Source organism: Salvelinus fontinalis, chromosome 38, assembly GCF_029448725.1.
Source record: "Salvelinus fontinalis isolate EN_2023a chromosome 38, ASM2944872v1, whole genome shotgun sequence".
NCBI lineage: Eukaryota > Metazoa > Chordata > Actinopteri > Salmoniformes > Salmonidae > Salvelinus > Salvelinus fontinalis.
The window spans coordinates 10827271-10845202 of NC_074702.1; the positions used below are offsets into that span (position 1 = coordinate 10827271).

At 41.9% G+C, this 17932-nt stretch overlaps 2 protein-coding genes and 1 long non-coding RNA gene across 3 annotated transcripts; 2 read left to right on the forward strand and 1 right to left on the reverse strand.

Annotated features, from left to right (window-relative positions):
• The first annotated feature begins 1027 nt into the window (after positions 1–1027).
• Positions 1028–5421, forward strand: LOC129837968 (C-X-C chemokine receptor type 3-2-like). Its single transcript, XM_055904571.1, has 2 exons — positions 1028–1133; positions 1955–5421. The coding sequence occupies exons 1-2, from the start codon at positions 1101–1103 to the stop codon at positions 3068–3070; spliced, it is 1149 nt and encodes a 382-aa protein (XP_055760546.1). The 5' UTR covers positions 1028–1100; the 3' UTR covers positions 3071–5421.
• A 486-nt stretch (positions 5422–5907) lies between these two features.
• On the reverse strand, positions 5908–7930 carry LOC129837418 (uncharacterized). The gene is made up of 2 exons (XR_008756712.1): positions 7834–7930; positions 5908–7586 (listed from the first exon to the last, which is right to left on the reverse strand). It is a non-coding gene; the product is annotated as an uncharacterized LOC129837418 (long non-coding RNA).
• Positions 7931–13805: 5875 nt separating this feature from the next.
• On the forward strand, positions 13806–17788 carry LOC129837809 (C-X-C chemokine receptor type 3-like). The gene is made up of 3 exons (XM_055904255.1): positions 13806–14114; positions 14851–15210; positions 15518–17788. Exons 1-3 carry the CDS (start codon positions 14103–14105, stop codon positions 16292–16294), a joined length of 1149 nt encoding a protein of 382 aa, XP_055760230.1. The 5' UTR covers positions 13806–14102; the 3' UTR covers positions 16295–17788.
• Positions 17789–17932: the final 144 nt, after the last annotated feature.

Below are 17932 nucleotides of genomic sequence, written 5' to 3' on the forward strand. Positions count from 1 at the left end.
CTGTAGCGTTGGTTTGTAGTCTGTACCTGTTTCGTGCGTTCTTCGTGTATTTTGTAAGTTCTCATGTTTTAGGTCAGTCTACGTCGTTTTGTTGTTTTGTAATTTTCCAAGTGTTTTTTCGTGTTCGTCTTCGTCTTTAAATAAATAAATAATGTCATCATACCTCGCTGCACATTGGTCTTCCGATCCCTCTCTCCTCTCCTCGTCCGAGGAGGAGGAGGAGTACGATAATCGTTACAGGTATTGTGTGTAGATTGCTGAGGATTTTTAAAATCCATTTTAAAGCAAGGCTGTAACTGTCACGTTCTGACCATAGTTCTTGTGTGTTTTGCTTGTTTTAGTGTTGGTCAGGACGTGAGCTGGGTGGGCATTCTATGTTGTGTGTCTAGTTTGTCTGTTTCTGTGTTTGGCCTAATATGGTTCCCAATCAGAGGCAGGTGTTTTGTGTTGTCTCTGATTGGGAATCATATATAGGTGGCTTGTTTTGTGTTGGGGTTTGTGGGTGGTTGTTTCCTGTCTTTGTGTTTTCTCTGCACCAGATAGGGCTGTATCGGTTTGCCACATTTGTTATTTTGTATCGTGTCAAGTGTTCACTGTTTATTCGTTTTATTAAACATGTTGAACACTGGCTACGCTGCGTGTTGGTCCTATCCCTGCTACACCTCCTCTTCTCTTGAAGAGAAGGAAGGCTGCCGTTACAGTAACTTAACAAAATGTTTAAAAAGTGAAGGGGTCTGAATACTTTCCGAAGGCACTGTGTACATGTGCAATGTACTACATATCGCCAATATAAGCCAGGAATAACAGCTAGAGATAGACAGAGAAATGTTTTTCTAGTTATGCACTGTCTATCTCTGTTGAGTCAACCACATACATTTCGTTTTTTACCTTCGATATGTCACAATCCCCTTTGGACACAGCTGTCTTTGAATAGATGTGCTTGGCCTAAAATATGAGAAGATTCGGTTCCTGAATTGCTAACTTCTCCTTTTTATTTGGTTCGGAGTGGCAAAAGAAGAGAGGAACGCGGGTGAGACTACGAGAAGAGTATCCTGAGTCTGTGAAGGTGTTTCAGGTGTTCCGCTGTTTCGTTGGTAACAATGGATCACGTCAATGCAACCACAGATTACTATGTGAGTAACGGTCTTGTTATGCCACATACTGATGAATGTTGTTCTTTATGACTACAAGAGTTATAGATGCTGCAAGAAATAATTGGGAGTAGCAGACAAAAAAAATATTAGCCAAATAAGTCAAATAAGAAATTATATTTTACAACAACATGGTTAGTCAAGAAATTAACAGAATAAAAAAATATATGACAATGAAAAACAATCTGTACATGAATACTTTAATTTTTAAACAGTGATTAGAGAGTCTGAGGCCATTCAAAATATTGTTCAAAATCATAGAAGCTACTAGTGTAGGATCTTAATTTTATCATGCTTTTGTTGCTAAGATTTTTCCTGCACCACAGGAAACGCAGATAAGCTTTGGAATTTACATAAATTCACTGAAGTACACTAACACACGGTTATATTAACATTACTTTTCATGTAGACTACTTTTGTCCAGCTAATAGCCTAACCACTGATCAAGCACCATTATGGACTAAATGTTCATATCAGGTCGCTTCAGGACTATTTTGCTGTGACTATATAGATCAAATTAAGATCTGTAACAGGTTCACACATCTGGATGAATTTAGAACTGCATCATCTTGAGTTTAGTCAGAGATACAAATGCGTTCTGTCCTATGAGGAGAATCCAGGGCCTGTATCCATAAAGCGTCTCGGAGTATTAGTGCTGATCTCGGATCAGTTTTACCTTTTAGATCATAATAAAAAAGATTATATGGGCAGGGGGGAATGCTTTATGCATACGGACCCAGAACATTGTTGTAGTTAGGTAATTTTCCTTCCTCTCACTCTCTTTTCCTCTCCTATGTCTCCAGTTCTATGAAGACAGTTACAGCTTTTCACCTGAAACAGGCAGTAGCCAATCCAGTGGCGTGCCCTGCACCCAGGATGGCATCATGGACTTCACCCGGAGCTACTCCCCTGTGGTCTACAGCCTGGTGTTTGTGCTGGCGCTGGTGGGTAACATCCTGGTGCTGTGTGTGCTGATGCGCTACCGCACCTCTCAGACAGGTGGGACCTGCTCCTTCTCCCTCACCGACACCTTCCTGCTCCACCTGGCCGTGTCCGACCTCCTGCTGGCCCTCACGCTGCCCCTGTTCGCCGTCCAGTGGGCCCGCCAGTGGGTGTTCGGCGTGGCCGCCTGCAAGATTTCCGGAGCCCTGATCTCTCTGAACCGCTACAGCGGCATCCTATTCCTGGCCTGCATCAGCTTCGACCGCTACCTAGCCATCGTCCACGCCGTCAGCACCGGCTGGAAACGCAACACCTGCCATGCACAGATTGCCTGCGCCCTGATCTGGACAGTGTGCTTGGGCCTGAGTGGGGTGGACATCGCCTTTAGACAGGTGGAGAAGGTGGAAGTGGGGCGCTCGGGGGATCATCAGGGCCTGCTGGTGTGCCAGACGGTGTTCACCCAGAGCTCAGTGCAGTGGCAGGTGGGGATGCCGCTAGTCAACTTGGTGCTGGGTTTTGGGCTGCCCCTGCTGGTCATGCTCTACTGCTACATCCGTATCTTCCGCTCCCTTTGCAACGCCTCGCGCCGCCAGAAGAGGAAGTCCCTTCACCTCATCGTCTGCCTGGTGTCCATGTTTGTGCTCTGCTGGGCGCCCTACAACTCCTTCCAATTGGCCGAAAGCCTGAAGAAGCTGGGCGTGATTAGTGGAGGCTGCCAGTTTGGCCGCACGGTGGACATCGGGATCCTGGTGTCTGAGAGCATGGGGCTGTCACACTGTGCCTTGAACCCGCTGCTGTACTGCTTTGTGGGGGTGAAGTTTAGGAGGGAGCTGACCAGAATGTGTAAGGGGCTGCTGGGACAGAGGTTATATCCAGGGATGAAGGGATGGGGAGGACAGAGGAGAGCACGGAGGACCACTGGGTCCTTCAGCTCAGCAGAGAGCGAGAACACCTCCCACTTCTCTGTCATGGCGTGAGCCAACCATGTGCACAGAGAGGGGTCTACCTGTGCCCAAGCACCTTTTTGTTGTTGTTCTGAACCCACAAGTCATCGTAAAGTTGTCAAGTTCACCACCTCCCCATCCCTTCCATTGGTCTGCCCTGTACAGAGCTTGCGTGTGCCTGGTATCCAAACATGCATGGCGTGAGATACAGTCACCGGTCGAGTCTGTGTAGCAAGCTACCTAGTTTAAATATCAACAGTACTGCCACAGCAGTATAACATTTGATTTACATCATCAATATTTGGTTTGGCCTACATAGCCTTCGTGCAGCAGAGAGGCAGAAGGCATAGAGAGGAGCAGCTTCATTCAGGCTCTATGACCCTCTGACCCAACTCCATCCCTTCATCAGTCGGGTGTTGCACATGTGTGTCAGGGCAGCAGCAACACAGGTAGTCTAGACTTTAGCTAACCACCATATACTAAAATATCCACACAAGCCACCAGCCAGCCAGCCATATACCGTAGCATGAGTTAGAAGAGTATGAATATTATAGTATATTATGAAGTTATTATTTTATTTAAGAGAATCACAAAAAATGCTAGTTAACTATCAGATTTACATCAATCATCAACACAATGATCAGCTGATAGCCTATCCTCTTTACCCGATGTCAGTCATGTTTAGGAGGCACTGTAACTAGCGTGCTTACAATTTTTGATGAATGATTGTGTTGTTGCAGAAATAAATAGGTTTATGTTTTTGTTTTTTTAGGTAGTATGTTATACATTTAAAGATATCATTTTTTTTATAGGTGGTTGTCACTAGTTACCACAGCCACAAAGTAAAAATTGGCTCTAATGTGAAAATTCATGAAAACAAATATTAGCTTTTTGGTCTTAATTTAAGGTTAGGGTTAGGCATAAGGTTAGCAGTATGGTTAGGGGTAAGGTTAGGTTTAAAATCAGATTTGAAGAGGAGAAATTGTAGAAATAGGCGTGGTCTAGCCATAATTATGACTTTGTGGCCCTGGTAACTAGTGACGACCGTGAAAGGTCTGTGCGTCACGGCCCTGGTGATTGCCTGGAGAGAGGGAAAAAGAGAGAGAGGGAGCGGGGGATGTGGAGACTGACAGAAAAAGAGAGTTGAAGAGAGAATACAAGACAAAAGGGGGACGGGTAATCATGAACTAGTGGGTGCTGAAAAGAAGGAACACAAATTGTTGATTGTGAAAATGACCAAATGGGAAAGAAATACAGATGTGCACATTGTGTCAAAGTGAGGAAAAAATTAATGTTATTTTGTTGTGATTCGTTCCTCTGGTGCTTCCTGATAGTGGCCTTGCTCCTACTGTAATAGCTCAAAATTATGGTGCTTTTAAAGACAACACATTCTCAGGGAGGGCATTTTTTAAATAGTAGCCTATTTTCGCTTGCTTCTTGTAATTTTTGTTCATGAGATTCTACTGTCCATCCAATCGCATAGCCTTCCAAGTTAAAACCACATCTGCCTCTCGTGTGACGATGTTAACCCATCTGCCTCTAGTAGTTTGACCATGTTAACCACAACTTCCTCTCATGTGACCATGTTAACCCCATCTGCCTCTAGTGTGACCATGTTAACCCATCTGCCTCTAGTAGTGTGACCATGTTAACCCCATCTGCCTCTAGTGTGACCATGTTATCCCATCTGCCTCTCGTGTGACCATGTTATCCCATCTGCCTCTAGTAGTGTGACCATGAAACCCCATCTGCCTCTAGTGTGAGCAGCAAAGACTGCATAATATGAAGGTGAGCAGTGAACAGTTTCTCAAGCTGTTTGGTTTCCTGATAAATTGATGACTATAATTTCAAGGAACTGGATAATCTCTTGCAAAATATATTTTTTTAAATGTATGAAACCCACTTCCTCAAAAGGGCCAAGTCATCACTATATGTGTTACTCATATGTTGCCTTGTGTTTTTGAAGGCAGCAAATACTTAACCGATGTGAAATGGCTAGCTAGGTAGCGGTGGTGCGCGCTAGCAGCCTTGCAGTCGGTGACGTCACTTGCTCTGAGACTTGAAGTAGTGGTTCCCCTTGCTCTGCAAGGGCCGCGGCTTTTGTGGAGCGATGGGTAACGACGCTTCGTGGGTGACTGTTGTTGATGTGTGCAGAGGGTCCCTGGTTCGAGCCCGGGTATGGGCGAGGGGACGGACGTAAAGTTAAACTGTTACACAGCTTCACCTATGGCAAACATGTCCTTTGGTACCAGACTGTTATTCAACATTTTCTAATTTACTTCTTTAGATGAGATTGTTATACATCAGTCAACACAACAGATATGTACATAGGATTGTATACATGTATTTCTATGTTGTAGAAATTTGAGGAAGTAGAATAAAACATTGGGAAATGTACTTTTGATATATCAATAAATAAATGATATGCAAATATCTTGTTACGTCTCTAGATATTTTTGGCTATACAACATTTCAAGGTTAATTTATCTGCATTAACCCATTTAATCCCAAATTTTTCCCAGAGATGAAAATATCCAAATCAAGTGTCATTAGTTACCCTTTGAAGTAATCAATCATTCTTTTTTGAAATTTTAATGGAAAAGTAGGTGAAAAAGTGTGTTTTATGGTCGGTCACAATTGTGACCGGTGGGATAATGTTACGTATACTAAATTAACATATTTCTCCTATGCAGTTATCAAAGTTCTTATAAATCCCAACCCAGTTATTAACACATTTAAAACTCTGTCACTGGCAGTCCCCAGCATTGCCTCCAGAATGCCCCGTTCTAGTGTGACTATTTACCACATCAAAAACCCTTATACAACACGATATGAACACTGAGAGCAAAGACAAAAAAACAACCATCAGCGTATTTCAACATTGTTAATTTATTGTAACATACATTGTAACACTGTTACTTTAGCGCAACATGTATTGAAACATTAATATTGTAACTTTATTGTAACTTTTGAACTTGTACTTTATTGCAATATTCATTGTAACATTTTCAATGTGACATTTTAGTGCAACATTCAGTAACAACTGTAACAATAGAGGTAGCCTGTAGAATATGCATTCAAGTAGAGGCCGACACTGAACATAAAGGTAACATTTAGAATAGAGGTAGCCTGTAGAATATGTATTCAAGTAGAGGCCTACACTGAACATAAAGGTAACGTTTAGAATAGAGGTAGCCTGTAGAATATGTATTCAAGTAGAGACACTGAACATAAAGGTAACATTTAGAATAGAGGTAGCCTGTAGAATATGCATTCAAGTAGAGACACTGAACATAAAGGTAACATTTAGAATAGAGGTAGCCTGTAGAATATGCATTCAAGTAGAGACACTGAACATAAAGGTAACGTTTAGAATAGAGGTAGCCTGTAGAATATGTATTCAAGTAGAGACACTGAACATAAAGGTAACATTTAGAATAGAGGTAGCCTGTAGATTATGTATTCAAGTAGAGACACTGAACATAAAGGTAACATTTAGAATAGAGGTAGCCTGTAGAATATGCATTCAAGTAGAGGCCTACACTGAACAAAATACAATTATTTAAATAAAAAGCGCCACTGCACAATGAGTGCTTTTATATATATATATTTATATATATATATCATAGAGGTAGGCTTCAGAACCAAGTGCAAGATTAGTTTGTGCATAACTATTTTAAACTGTGATGAGTCAGACCTACTGTCATACAGTATGTCTTGAATCAATTGACCTTCTTTTCCAAAAACATTTCAGTCATTTTGAAAGACTTTTCCTTTCTTCCTAGAGTCCGTTGTACTGCTTCTCCTCACCCTTTATCGACTTTTCTATTTTTCTTTTATTGTCTTTTTCAGCCCTTATTCCATTCGCTCTTATTTTCTACTGTCCATGGTATATCTTGAAGCACTCAATGTGCAGTGGCGCTTTGCATTTCTCACATGCATAGGTAGTACGTTTGTCACAATGACGACTTCTCTGGAATCGGTACATCGTGTTGATTGCCCAGTGAGAAGCTTTGTCATATCTTGCCTGATCTTCAACAGTAGCAGCCAGTAAAGACCTCCTTCCGTGGCTCAGTGGTTTCGTGCCAAACTTTTGCATATTTGGGCTGTATACTATGTGTTTTGGAATCACAGCGGTGGCAGGCCTCTTCGATCGTTTGAACACTCAATCTTTATTTTTGGCCACCTGCAGCTTTTCCCTTGGCTCTTCTGACTGACTCCTATGGCTTGTAGAGGCCCTTGGCTCTTCTGACTGGACCCTCTGGCGGGTAGAGGCCCTTGGCTCTTTATTATCAACAATGGAGGACGTGGGGGGTAGGGCATCATCACTGATAACGTTGTTCCTGTCATGATCTGTTTGCATAGGTTCAGCATATGCATTCAACAGCCTGGCTGGCAAATGGCCTGTCCATAGTCCATATCTGACCCATCGCTATCACAATCACTCAGGACAGCATCTTTCTCATTTTGAGGGATAACGGCAATGTTGCATGCCTTGTCTGGGCAGTCACCTAGATCCAACATATCCCGAACTTGACTCAAAGTGAAACTAAAACAAAGAACAGAGTAGAAAGTTAGGTAGAACAAGACCTATGTATGTGTATCAGTATGTGTATACCTAGATGCACTGTGATATCCCACGGGTCACTATTGTTGCCATCAACATGTTTACACATTCTATGACCACACTGAACAAAGTTGAGTAATTGCAAATGCATGTATCAATACTAGACACCTTAAAGATGATGTGTACCAAAAATCTTTGTCCTATCTTTATGTTAACATACTTTACTGACCTTTTGTTTGGGAGCTTTGATGCAGCCATCCTCTTCTCATGGTGCAACCAGGAAGTAAACAGCTCTGGTCATGTGACAATTTACACTAAACATGTGACACTACACATCTTTCCTTGAGACCCTTTATTATTTCAATATTTGCTGTAAATGCATTGATACGTCATTCAGTAAAAGATTTAGAGCCTTATAACTGAAAAGTTTTTTACGGTCACTATTGTGACCGATGGGATTAAATAGGTTAATGTAGCCAGTATCAGGAAACATTCAAGAAGCACTTACAAAAAAGGGCCAATCTCGCCATCTGGTGGACAATGTATAAAGAAATGTATGTTTTATTCCTTTCCTTATTCTTAATCTGTAGGATACTTCATCTCTACTTTGAAACAACCTGGCAAATTCCCAGGCCATTCAACCTGGTCTCAGAGCATTTTTACTTATTCTGTATGTAAATCCGAGACACTCCATTTAGTATGATATGTTATGTTTGGTACGGGTACCAGTGGAGGCTCCTCAGAAGAGGAAGGGGAGGACCATCCTCCTCAGTGAATTTATTTTTAGATAAAACTATACAAAATATATTCACGTCACCAAATAATTTATTAAAACACAATGTTTTGCAATGAAGGTCTACAGTATCCTCAACACCACTCTGTAGGGTAGCACCATTGTGTAGCCGAAGGACAGCTAGCTTCCGTCTTCCATAGACTTACACAGTAATCATGAAAACTAACGGAGGACGTCCTCCAACCTATCAGAGCTCTTGCTGCATGAATGAGAAGCCCCTGACTGCAGTGTGCAGTTCGGGGCCGGGCTCAATGTGGGCGGAGTCAAACGCGTTTAACCTGAAACCTTGAGTTAAACGTCGGTCGACGGTATCAACGTCAACGAAAGCAAATCTTAATCGAACCTAACCAACATGGATAAAATTATAAACCATGGAAGTAAGTGAGACTTTCATTATGCATAATGTACTTAGTAATATTCTTGTATACCAGTGTAGTGGTATATTTTTATATGACCAACTACCACACTGATAATAGCATAGCGTTAATTAGCACCCATTTGCATGGGAGCTAGCTAATTGCTCACAATGAGGGAATCTTATTTGGACAAATTTGCCTACATGAGCAGTAAGCCTAGGTTTACTAGTGCGCCATCGTGCGCCATCGTGCATACATTTATTTTGTACCCCCACCAAACGAGATCACGACGCGCAGCTTAAAATATTAAAACAAACTCTGAATCAATTACATTCATTTGGGGACAGGTCGAAAAGAATTAAACATTTATGGCAATTTAGCTAGCTAGCTTGCACTTGCTAGCTAATTTGTCCTATTTAGCTAGCTTGCTGTTGCTAACTAATTTGTCCTGGGATATAAACATTGAGTTGTTATTTTGCATGAAATGCACAAGGTCCTCTACTCCGACAATTAATCCACACGTAAAACGGTCAACCGAATCGTTTCTAGTCATCTCTCCTCCTTCTAGGCTTTTTCTTCTCTTGACTACATTGCGATTGGCAACTTTCAGAAATTAGGTGCATTACCGCCACTGACCTTGTTCGTCTTTCAGTCACACGTGGGTATAACCAATAAGGAGATGTCACGTAGGTACCTGCTTCTATAAACCAATAAGGAGATGGGAAAGTCAAGACTTGCAGCACGATCTGCTTCACAAATAGAACTGATTTCTATTTTAGCCCTTGGCAACGCAGACGCTCATTGGCGCGCGCAAGCAGTGTGGGTGCAATAATTGAATAATATAGATTTCTATATTTATTTTGCAACGCGAGCAGTGTAGTGAGCCTGTAAGTTACACATAGCGAGTCTACACAGCCTACACATAGTATATACAATAATGAAATCACCTGGTCCCAACATACATAGCAAGTCAAGAAAAGTCGTTGTAACTTGTCCACACTGCAAACTGAAGTTAAATAAGAAAAACTTCAAAACATATTTACGAAGAAAGCATACACATTGCTTTGAAACAGTGTCCAAGGAAAGATTTTGGCATGTGAGTGCACTGATATGAGAAATGGTGTGTTTGCAGTCGAAAATACATTTTCTGGTCGAGCAACACCCATACATGTTGTGAAAAATACTTGGGCTACTTCAGTTCCAACTGTGTTCAAAACTGTTATGCATGCTGGAGTATAAAAAGCTGTTGAATTGTACTTCTTTACTTTCACATACACCGTGTTCACAGAAACATTGCTCGGATCTTGTCCCCTGGACCTTGGAGGACTTTTGGTGTGGATGATGTTCAGGTTAGATATTCCATTAAATTATTCCACTGAACTGTACCATTTGATTGTCATTCCTTTAATGAAAATTCAACCTTGTTCACACCACAGGACCAAAGCAAGGTTTCTCAAACAACTGTGGGGTGTTTGTTTTGATGGTAAGATGCTGGCTATTCAGTATATTATATTAGTCCTATTTTCTGTTATAACATATGAAAAGTTATTATGATTTCTGTACTTGCAACATGCAAAGCACACTATTGTTGTTGATCATACTTTTCTTGTTTCAGTTTTCAGATTTTTTTTCTTGTCAGTTTTCAGCTGTGCTAACATAATTGCAAAAGGGTTTTCTAATGATCAATTAGCCTTTTAAAATGATAAGCTTGGATTAGCTAACACAACGTGCCATTGGAACGCAAGAGTGATAGTTGCTGATAATGGGCATCTGTACTTCTATGTAGATATTCACCCCAAAAACTGCCGTTTCCAGCTATAATAGTCATTTACAACATTAACAATATCTACACTGTATTTCTTATCAATTTGATGTTATTTTAATAGACAAATAAAAGTGATTTTCTTTCAAAAACAAGGAAATTGACCCCAAACTTTTGAACAGTAGTGTATATATAAAGAAAATTGGGGGGGCTTGCCTGTTTTGAATGTTATTTTGGCATTAATATGTGTCGCATATCAGTTTGCAAACAATTTAAATATATATATATATGTCATTCAGTTAATAAAGCTGCATACACACAGTCTCTTTTTTGTTCTCTTGAGTAAGGCAGCTCCAAAATGCAGGTGTTTCAGCCTAGCTCAGTGCTTTCTGTGGTGGTGGGGCGAGCCAGAAGAAAATAGGAGCATTGCGCCGTGATTGGCTCAGTGTTCTGTCACTCATGGGGACAGTACGTCATCACCAAGTTTAAGTCCTTAGTAAGGGTAGACATCCAAAATTTCAGCCCTTTGGGTCCTGCCATAGAGTTATATTACAAGTACGTGCCCTTCCAAGAAGGCTCAAGGTCATTGGCCACAGATAAACCAAATTCCTGGTTAAATAAAGGTAAAATAAAAAGGTTTTAAAATGATGTCAAATCACGTTATATGTACAGTAGCTTTGATTGGACTGATCATGTCAACATCTTACTTTCAAAGTCTTAGCTAGCAGTTATCATCATGAATCAAGTCGACAATCTACTGGCAAATCCTTTTAATCCTTGTCATATGAAGATAAATAATTAAGAGAAATTATAGATAAAACGTATCAGTACTCATCGGCCATTGGACATAAAGATTACACAACAAGTTGGAAATTGCAAATTGAACAATGAGTCGTTGGTCTATTTTCACCAATGCGGTGTTGTAAACACATCGTTCGTGTCCCAGTGTGTGTTTGTTTGCCAACTTTTTTTGTACAGCTTTAACAGTGCTACTGATGGTAGTGCTGGTGCTAGGCTTGCACATACAAATTCAGCACCCATAACATTCTATAATAGAATTGTGTTATTTAACGTGTCAAATTAAAAGTTTGTTTAACGCGTCAAATAGTGTTATATCTTTTTGACACACAAAGATCCAAACGGCATTCAATGTGCTACACCCTAATAATTTGGTCTATTTTCACCTCTTAATTTCGCCTGCTGTTCTAACTTGCAGCACATGTTGCCTATAACCTGTTTTCGAGAAATGTAATCGTTGAATATTGTAAGAGCTTTCATTGTCTGTTTATGTGCCCCCTTTATTTATCCTACAGTTCTGACTTGTTGTACAGGGAGTACTGATTGTTCTGAATTCTGTCTCTGTACATTTCAAAAGTGCTGAACAAATAGTTATATTGACTACGTCCGTAGTCGCTCGCTCATTAATGTCTTAATCGGAATTACGGATTGTCTCTTATTCGCTTGTCGTCCCCTTATTCCATAGTTTGTACATCTAAATTGTCAATAGAAACCACATTTGTTTAAGCAAGTCAGCCATATCAGCTATGTTTTTAAAAAAAGTAGTAAATGAGTGAACTGTTTCGCTGCCAGACAAGGCTTCGCTGATAGCCAGGTGTAGCAGTGGTAAGGTGTTGGGACTGCTGTTGGGACTCTGCTGTGGGGACAGCTTTATGTAGGCCCTAACAGTTTGCGTGCACCGTTTGTCACCATTATAGTGCAATTAATGTGTTATTTAGTGTTGTGTAGAGGCATTTCTGGCATGCATCCCAAAATTATAATTTTTTTGCCCCACCAAGATCTACATGTTAAAATTGCCACTGACCATACTAAACGTAATATATCAAACTAAATGTATTCTTTCAGAATTACTTATAGAATAATACAAAATGCTCTGAGACCAGGTTGGGCCATAGAAAATGTAATGTATGTTTGCATAACCCTATTGCTTTAAGTAAGCTAATATCAGTGAAGGAGGAGAGGATACGAGATGAGATTAGGGCAGGGCAGGAGGTGTTGTTAGTCTAAACTATTGAGATGGACTTGCACCACAAATTTAATATAACTGAAGCACTATTTTGTCAGGCCCCGATGTAGCACAACTACTGCGGTTGAAGCCTAGGATATGCATGCAAACTAGAACTGTCTCCAACACTTCATGTTTGGTCCTTGGAGCTCATATGTATAGCAGCGGCACCTACCAATACAGAAGTGGATAAAAGTTTCCCTCGAAGTAACCACAGCTGCTCATACCAGCACTATATCTGCCAACCTGGTCTCAGAGCATTTTGTATTATTCTGTATGTACCGAAACACTCCATTTATTATGATTTTTATTCATTTTATTTTTATTTAACCATGTAACTAGGTAACTCAGTTAAGTACAAATTCTTATTTACAATGACTGTCTACCTCGGCCAAACCCGGACAATGCTGGGCCAATTGTGCGCCGCCCTATGGGACTACCAATCACAGCTGGATGACACTGTACGTTACGTTTCGTATGGTATGTATTAATTTGTGGATGTCCATCACCCATTTCTTATGATATGTTACCAATTGCAAATCCTATTATATGTTATGCATTTGCAAAACGTACAATATGTTACAGATTTGCAAAACTATGATATGTTACGAATTTTAGCTATGTGGCTAGGTGGCTAACATTAGCTAGGTGGCTAACATTAGCTTGCTGGCTAATGTTAGCTGGCTACAGGTTAGGGTTAGGAGTTAGATTAAAGGGTTAAGGTTAGGGGAGGGGTTAGCTGAAAGGGCTAAGGTTAGGGTTAGCTAACATGCTAAGTAGTTGCACAGTAGCTCAAAAGTAGTAAGCCGTTGAAAAGTAGCTAATTAGCTTAAAGGCTAAATTTGTCCATGATGAGATTAGAATTCACAACCTTTGGGTTGCTAGACGTTCGCGTTATATGCCGACCCCAACCAACCACCATACTTTAGTTTTTACTTAAGTAACCCTCTGTCTTATCTAACCATACCAAACGTAACATATCATACACATTTTTGTTTCACGGATCTGGATTTACATTTACTATGTTGTGTCTTGTCTATGAGACCAGGCTGCAACATCAAAACAACACTTCCAACAAATCCACTCTTGCCAGATGCGACTACGTTCACACTGCGCACAGCACAGCTTTTGTGAGCGCAAGCCCTGCCAAGTACATGTCATTGACCAACAATCGGCAGCTGTGGTAGGTGTTACCTCTCTTCTGCAAAGCTCCCAAAATACGGGCGCTGGTTCTCTGAGTGTGTGACTTGTATACTGTACAACTCTGCTCACCGTGAGAGTAGAGGACTGAAATGACCATACTTCCTCTCTTCTAAAAGTCCTGCATCATCCCCTTGACCTCCTTCACTTTTGTTTTGTGTGAACTGTTAGTTGAAGTTGTTGTCTCTCTTTCCCCTCTTCCTTTAAGCTCTTTTCTGTTCTGCTTCTTTAAGTGCCCAGGGGATGAAACCATTCAAACAAACTGCCTGTTCTCTCCTGGCTTATTTATAGTGTAAGCAAACAGCAGTTTTTGTCTCTAGTCTCTCCAATGCTACTGGGACTACTAAATGATCGGTTATAGAACATGGCTAATGTGGTAAGTACATTTCTCATTTCAAACCCTTTCTACTGTCTATGTGTTTTCTCTTTTCTCCTCGTCTGTGGTCTTTGTCCTACACAAGTTCTCTTTACTCCGCTTAAGTCTTTCATGCTGTTTGAATTCCTTTGTGTGTGTTTGTATGCATATGTCCGTGCATCCATACACCCATATTTCCCAGGATATGTTCTAACTCTCTCTCTCTCTTTTACTTTCTCTTTCTCTCTGTCTCCCCTCTCTCTTGCCGACTCCCACCAGTCTTTCTGGTTTAACAGAAAATCAGATGAGTATAGAATACCTACAGAGAGGTTAGAGAGTGTGGTTAGAGCACAACGAGACAAGCTCCCATAGTGTGTCAACGGCACCAGTCAGATGGTCTGCAGTGCAGTGGACAGCCTCTGTAAGGAGAACAGTACTTTCCGCTCTTACTATGCTGTGTGTGGTGTTGCCTCATCTGGTGACATCGGAATCATGTGAGCAGCGTGAATATAATCTGATCTGGCCCTTGTCAGATGAGACACTTCAGGGGATACCTCTCTTTCTCACACCCACACAACTTGTTAGTGTTAGAGCAGAGGACCGGAGACTAAAGACAGATCTCTCTAATGTATAACTTGGTGAAAGAGGATATTGTTGTCCTCACCAACACACATTCTGCCCGCACTGTTTTTATCTTAAACCCAGTAGATTGGCCTGTATTACCCAAATGATCAACTGATTCTTGACTTCTCCACAGACACACATGGATTTGGACCTGGGAGGGATATTTCTAGAGAATAGCACCTATAACTACGATGAGGACTATGTTTATAAAGAGGAATGCTCCCCTGGAGATGGCGATGGGGTGCGTTTTGGCGCGGTGTTCCTCCCGATGCTCTACTCCCTGACGCTGATCCTGGGGCTAGTGGGTAACGGGCTGGTCTTGGTGGTTCTGGTCCAGAGGAGGCGGAGCTGGAGCGTGACTGACACCATCATCCTGCACTTGGGCTTGGCTGACACCCTGCTGCTGGTCTCGCTGCCCCTTTGGGCTGTTCAGGCCACTGGGGAATGGAGCTTCGGGACCCCCCTCTGCAAGATCACTGGAGCCATGTTCACAGTAAGGACTGGGGGGACTGGTCTGGTCAAGCAAGTGTATATACCTGTATGAACACATAAACTGGGGGTTGGGGATGGGGAGAGAGGGTAAATGAAAAGTATTTGGACTAGTGTGGAGTAGTGTGGTATATAATGGGGGGTACTCTTAATGGGCTCTTCCTCTGAGTCCATTAATAAACTCTCAACATTTCTGGGAAAAGAGCAAGTACAGAAGAGAAACACAGCTGTGTCAACTTAATGTTCATTCCAGCCAAGAGCTTTCTCACGTTTATATCTCTGTCTCTCGCTCTCGCTCTCTCTCTCCTCAGATCAACTTCTACTGTGGCATCTTCCTGCTGGCCTGCATCAGTCTAGACCGCTACATGTCCGTGGTCCACGCGGTCCAGATGTACTCTCGCAGGAAGCCCTGGATGGTGCAGGCCAGCTGCCTGTCCGTGTGGCTCCTCTCCCTCCTCCTCTCCATCCCCGACTGGCACTTCCTGGAGTCTGTGAGGGACACCAGACGAGACAAACAGGAGTGTGTTCCAAACTACCCGTCCCTCTCCCAGTCTTGGTTTGACTGGCGCCTGGCCTCCCGCCTGCTCTACCACACGGTGGGCTTCCTCCTCCCATCTGCCGTGCTGCTCTTCTGCTACTCCTGCATCCTGCTGCAGCTGCAGCGTGGCTCCCAGGGCCTCCAGAAGCAGAGGGCCATCCGGGTCATCCTGGTGTTGGTGCTGGTCTTCTTCCTCTGCTGGACGCCCTACAACATCACCCTAATGGTGGACACCTTTCAGGGGAGGCCTGGGGAGCCTGTTTCTGGGTCCTGTGAGAAGAGGAGGACAGCTCTGGAGAACACTCTGGTGGTTACGTTCGCTCTAGCCTGCCTGCACGCTTGCCTCAACCCAGTGCTCCATCTCGGCCTGTGTAGAAACTTCCGGCGACGCGTGCTGGATATGGTGAGGTGTGTTGAGGGGGTGCAGGACGATCTGAAACGCTCGCTATGGGATTCAGGTGTGGTTGAAGACTCACCTGACCAAGCAGAGGAGATGGGGACGTTGAACCCAATGACAACCATGGGACAGGTACAGTCCACCCAGAGCTGATGGGTAGGAAGAGGATCCTAATGATTAATATAGTATGTCTTCAGGGGAAGTTGATGTATGGGTCATGGGTTTGAGTCTGGGGACTGTTGGATGACTGTAACCTGGGTCATGAGAGAAAGACATGCATAGTAGAAAGCCCCTTATGAGGACTGCTTTCTTAGAATTGCACCTTAATGGAAAAAGCTCAGACTAAATGTATATTTATATATTTTTATAAAGTCAGCGGGTTGTCTGCTTTTCACGTTTTACCTATCAATGTCATAAATGTGACATGGAATGGAACACAAGAACTGACCTGGAATATTCATGACAGAACCTGACCCTATTTGTATTTTGGTTAAACTGAATGTCTGGTTTCCAATTTTCTACCAAAAAAACACAATTTTAACCACTTTTCCTCTTTCCTGTTTTTGCTCATGAACATACATGTTTTGGTTTTGTTTCACTGTGTGATATTTCACCTCTTGTTTTCTATGAGATATGGAGGACAGAGGAATCATGTGTCAGTAGCAGCAACACACCAAACTCAAGATATGACCTGCTTCCTGTTTCTCTTCCTGTTTCAGCTAAAGTGGATTATACTTTTCTCTTCTTGCTAAAAGGTGGTAGAGGCAAGCTGTTCAGTTGGACTGAATGATGCTGTCCATTTAAGTCCTGTAACTCAACATTGTTGATGATTAAGTAAAGCTAACTAAAGGCTGAAGTGCTTATGAAGCTCTTGAATGGAACAAGTGATGAGAGAAAGATTAGAGAAAGTTTTTGTTGCTGCTGTATGTCCTTCTAGAATAAACATTTAGGTGCACAGATGCTGTAGTGAAGCAGAGAAGGGACAGGAAGAGAGGCAGACTGTCTCTTCGTCATCTTGGGTGGTGACTTCTCATATCGCTCTTCACTCCTGTGTTATATTTAATGTTTTGTGTGCAAAGCCCTTTGGTGCAAAGCTTTGTCACCCCATGGTGGTAAGCTTTGCTTGGCTTCCTGCCACAGTAAAAGTATGTATTTTTCAGCTGAAACCACAGAGAACTTCGGTAATTATGTTATCTCTTTGCTGACACTCTTGTCCAGAGCAATTGTGTGCCTTGCTCAAGGGCACATCTGCCAAAAAAAATGTAACCTTCAAACCAGCGACTTTCCGGTTACCTGTGCAACACTCTTAACCGCTAGGCTACCAGCAGGCCTACCAGGTTGTGTTCAGTGAGGTGGAATGTTCGGAATGTTTGCAGATAGAAATGTGATGTATAGAGCTGACACAATTCCCCAGTCTACATGCTAGACAATCATAGATATCAATACATGTCTATGATTGGTCTGTGATGTTGAATCATCCTGAAAAGGCTTTTGGTGGCGGTGTGTCTACATCACTTATGCTGATCTGAGTCTTGCTTCCTCTAGGGGTTTTTATTTTTGGTGTACAAACATCTATTAACCAACCACTAAAAGACAGAGATTCTGAACGATAGTATAACAAATATAACTTTATTCAGAATTTCACTATGTTTCCTTGAAATGCTAACCTGTCATAGGATACTGTGCATTTTTGTTATGATAAAACATATATCAAATTATTGCATGTGTCAGTAATAACAAATGCATTAACTATAACAGAACACATATGCCAGTTATCATTTAACAAAACAT

What these genes read in the sequence shown, in the direction of transcription:
- LOC129837809 (XM_055904255.1), top strand. An exon ending in TCACTGGAGCCATGTTCACA is followed by an intron (nt 15,211 to 15,517) that starts GTAAGGACTGGG and finishes CTCTCTCCTCAG; the next exon opens with ATCAACTTCTACTGTGGCAT.
- LOC129837968 (XM_055904571.1), top strand. Translation starts at nt 1,101, where the DNA reads ATGGATCACGTCAATGCAACCACAGATTACTAT. An exon ending in ATGCAACCACAGATTACTAT is followed by an intron (nt 1,134 to 1,954) that starts GTGAGTAACGGT and finishes CTATGTCTCCAG; the next exon opens with TTCTATGAAGACAGTTACAG.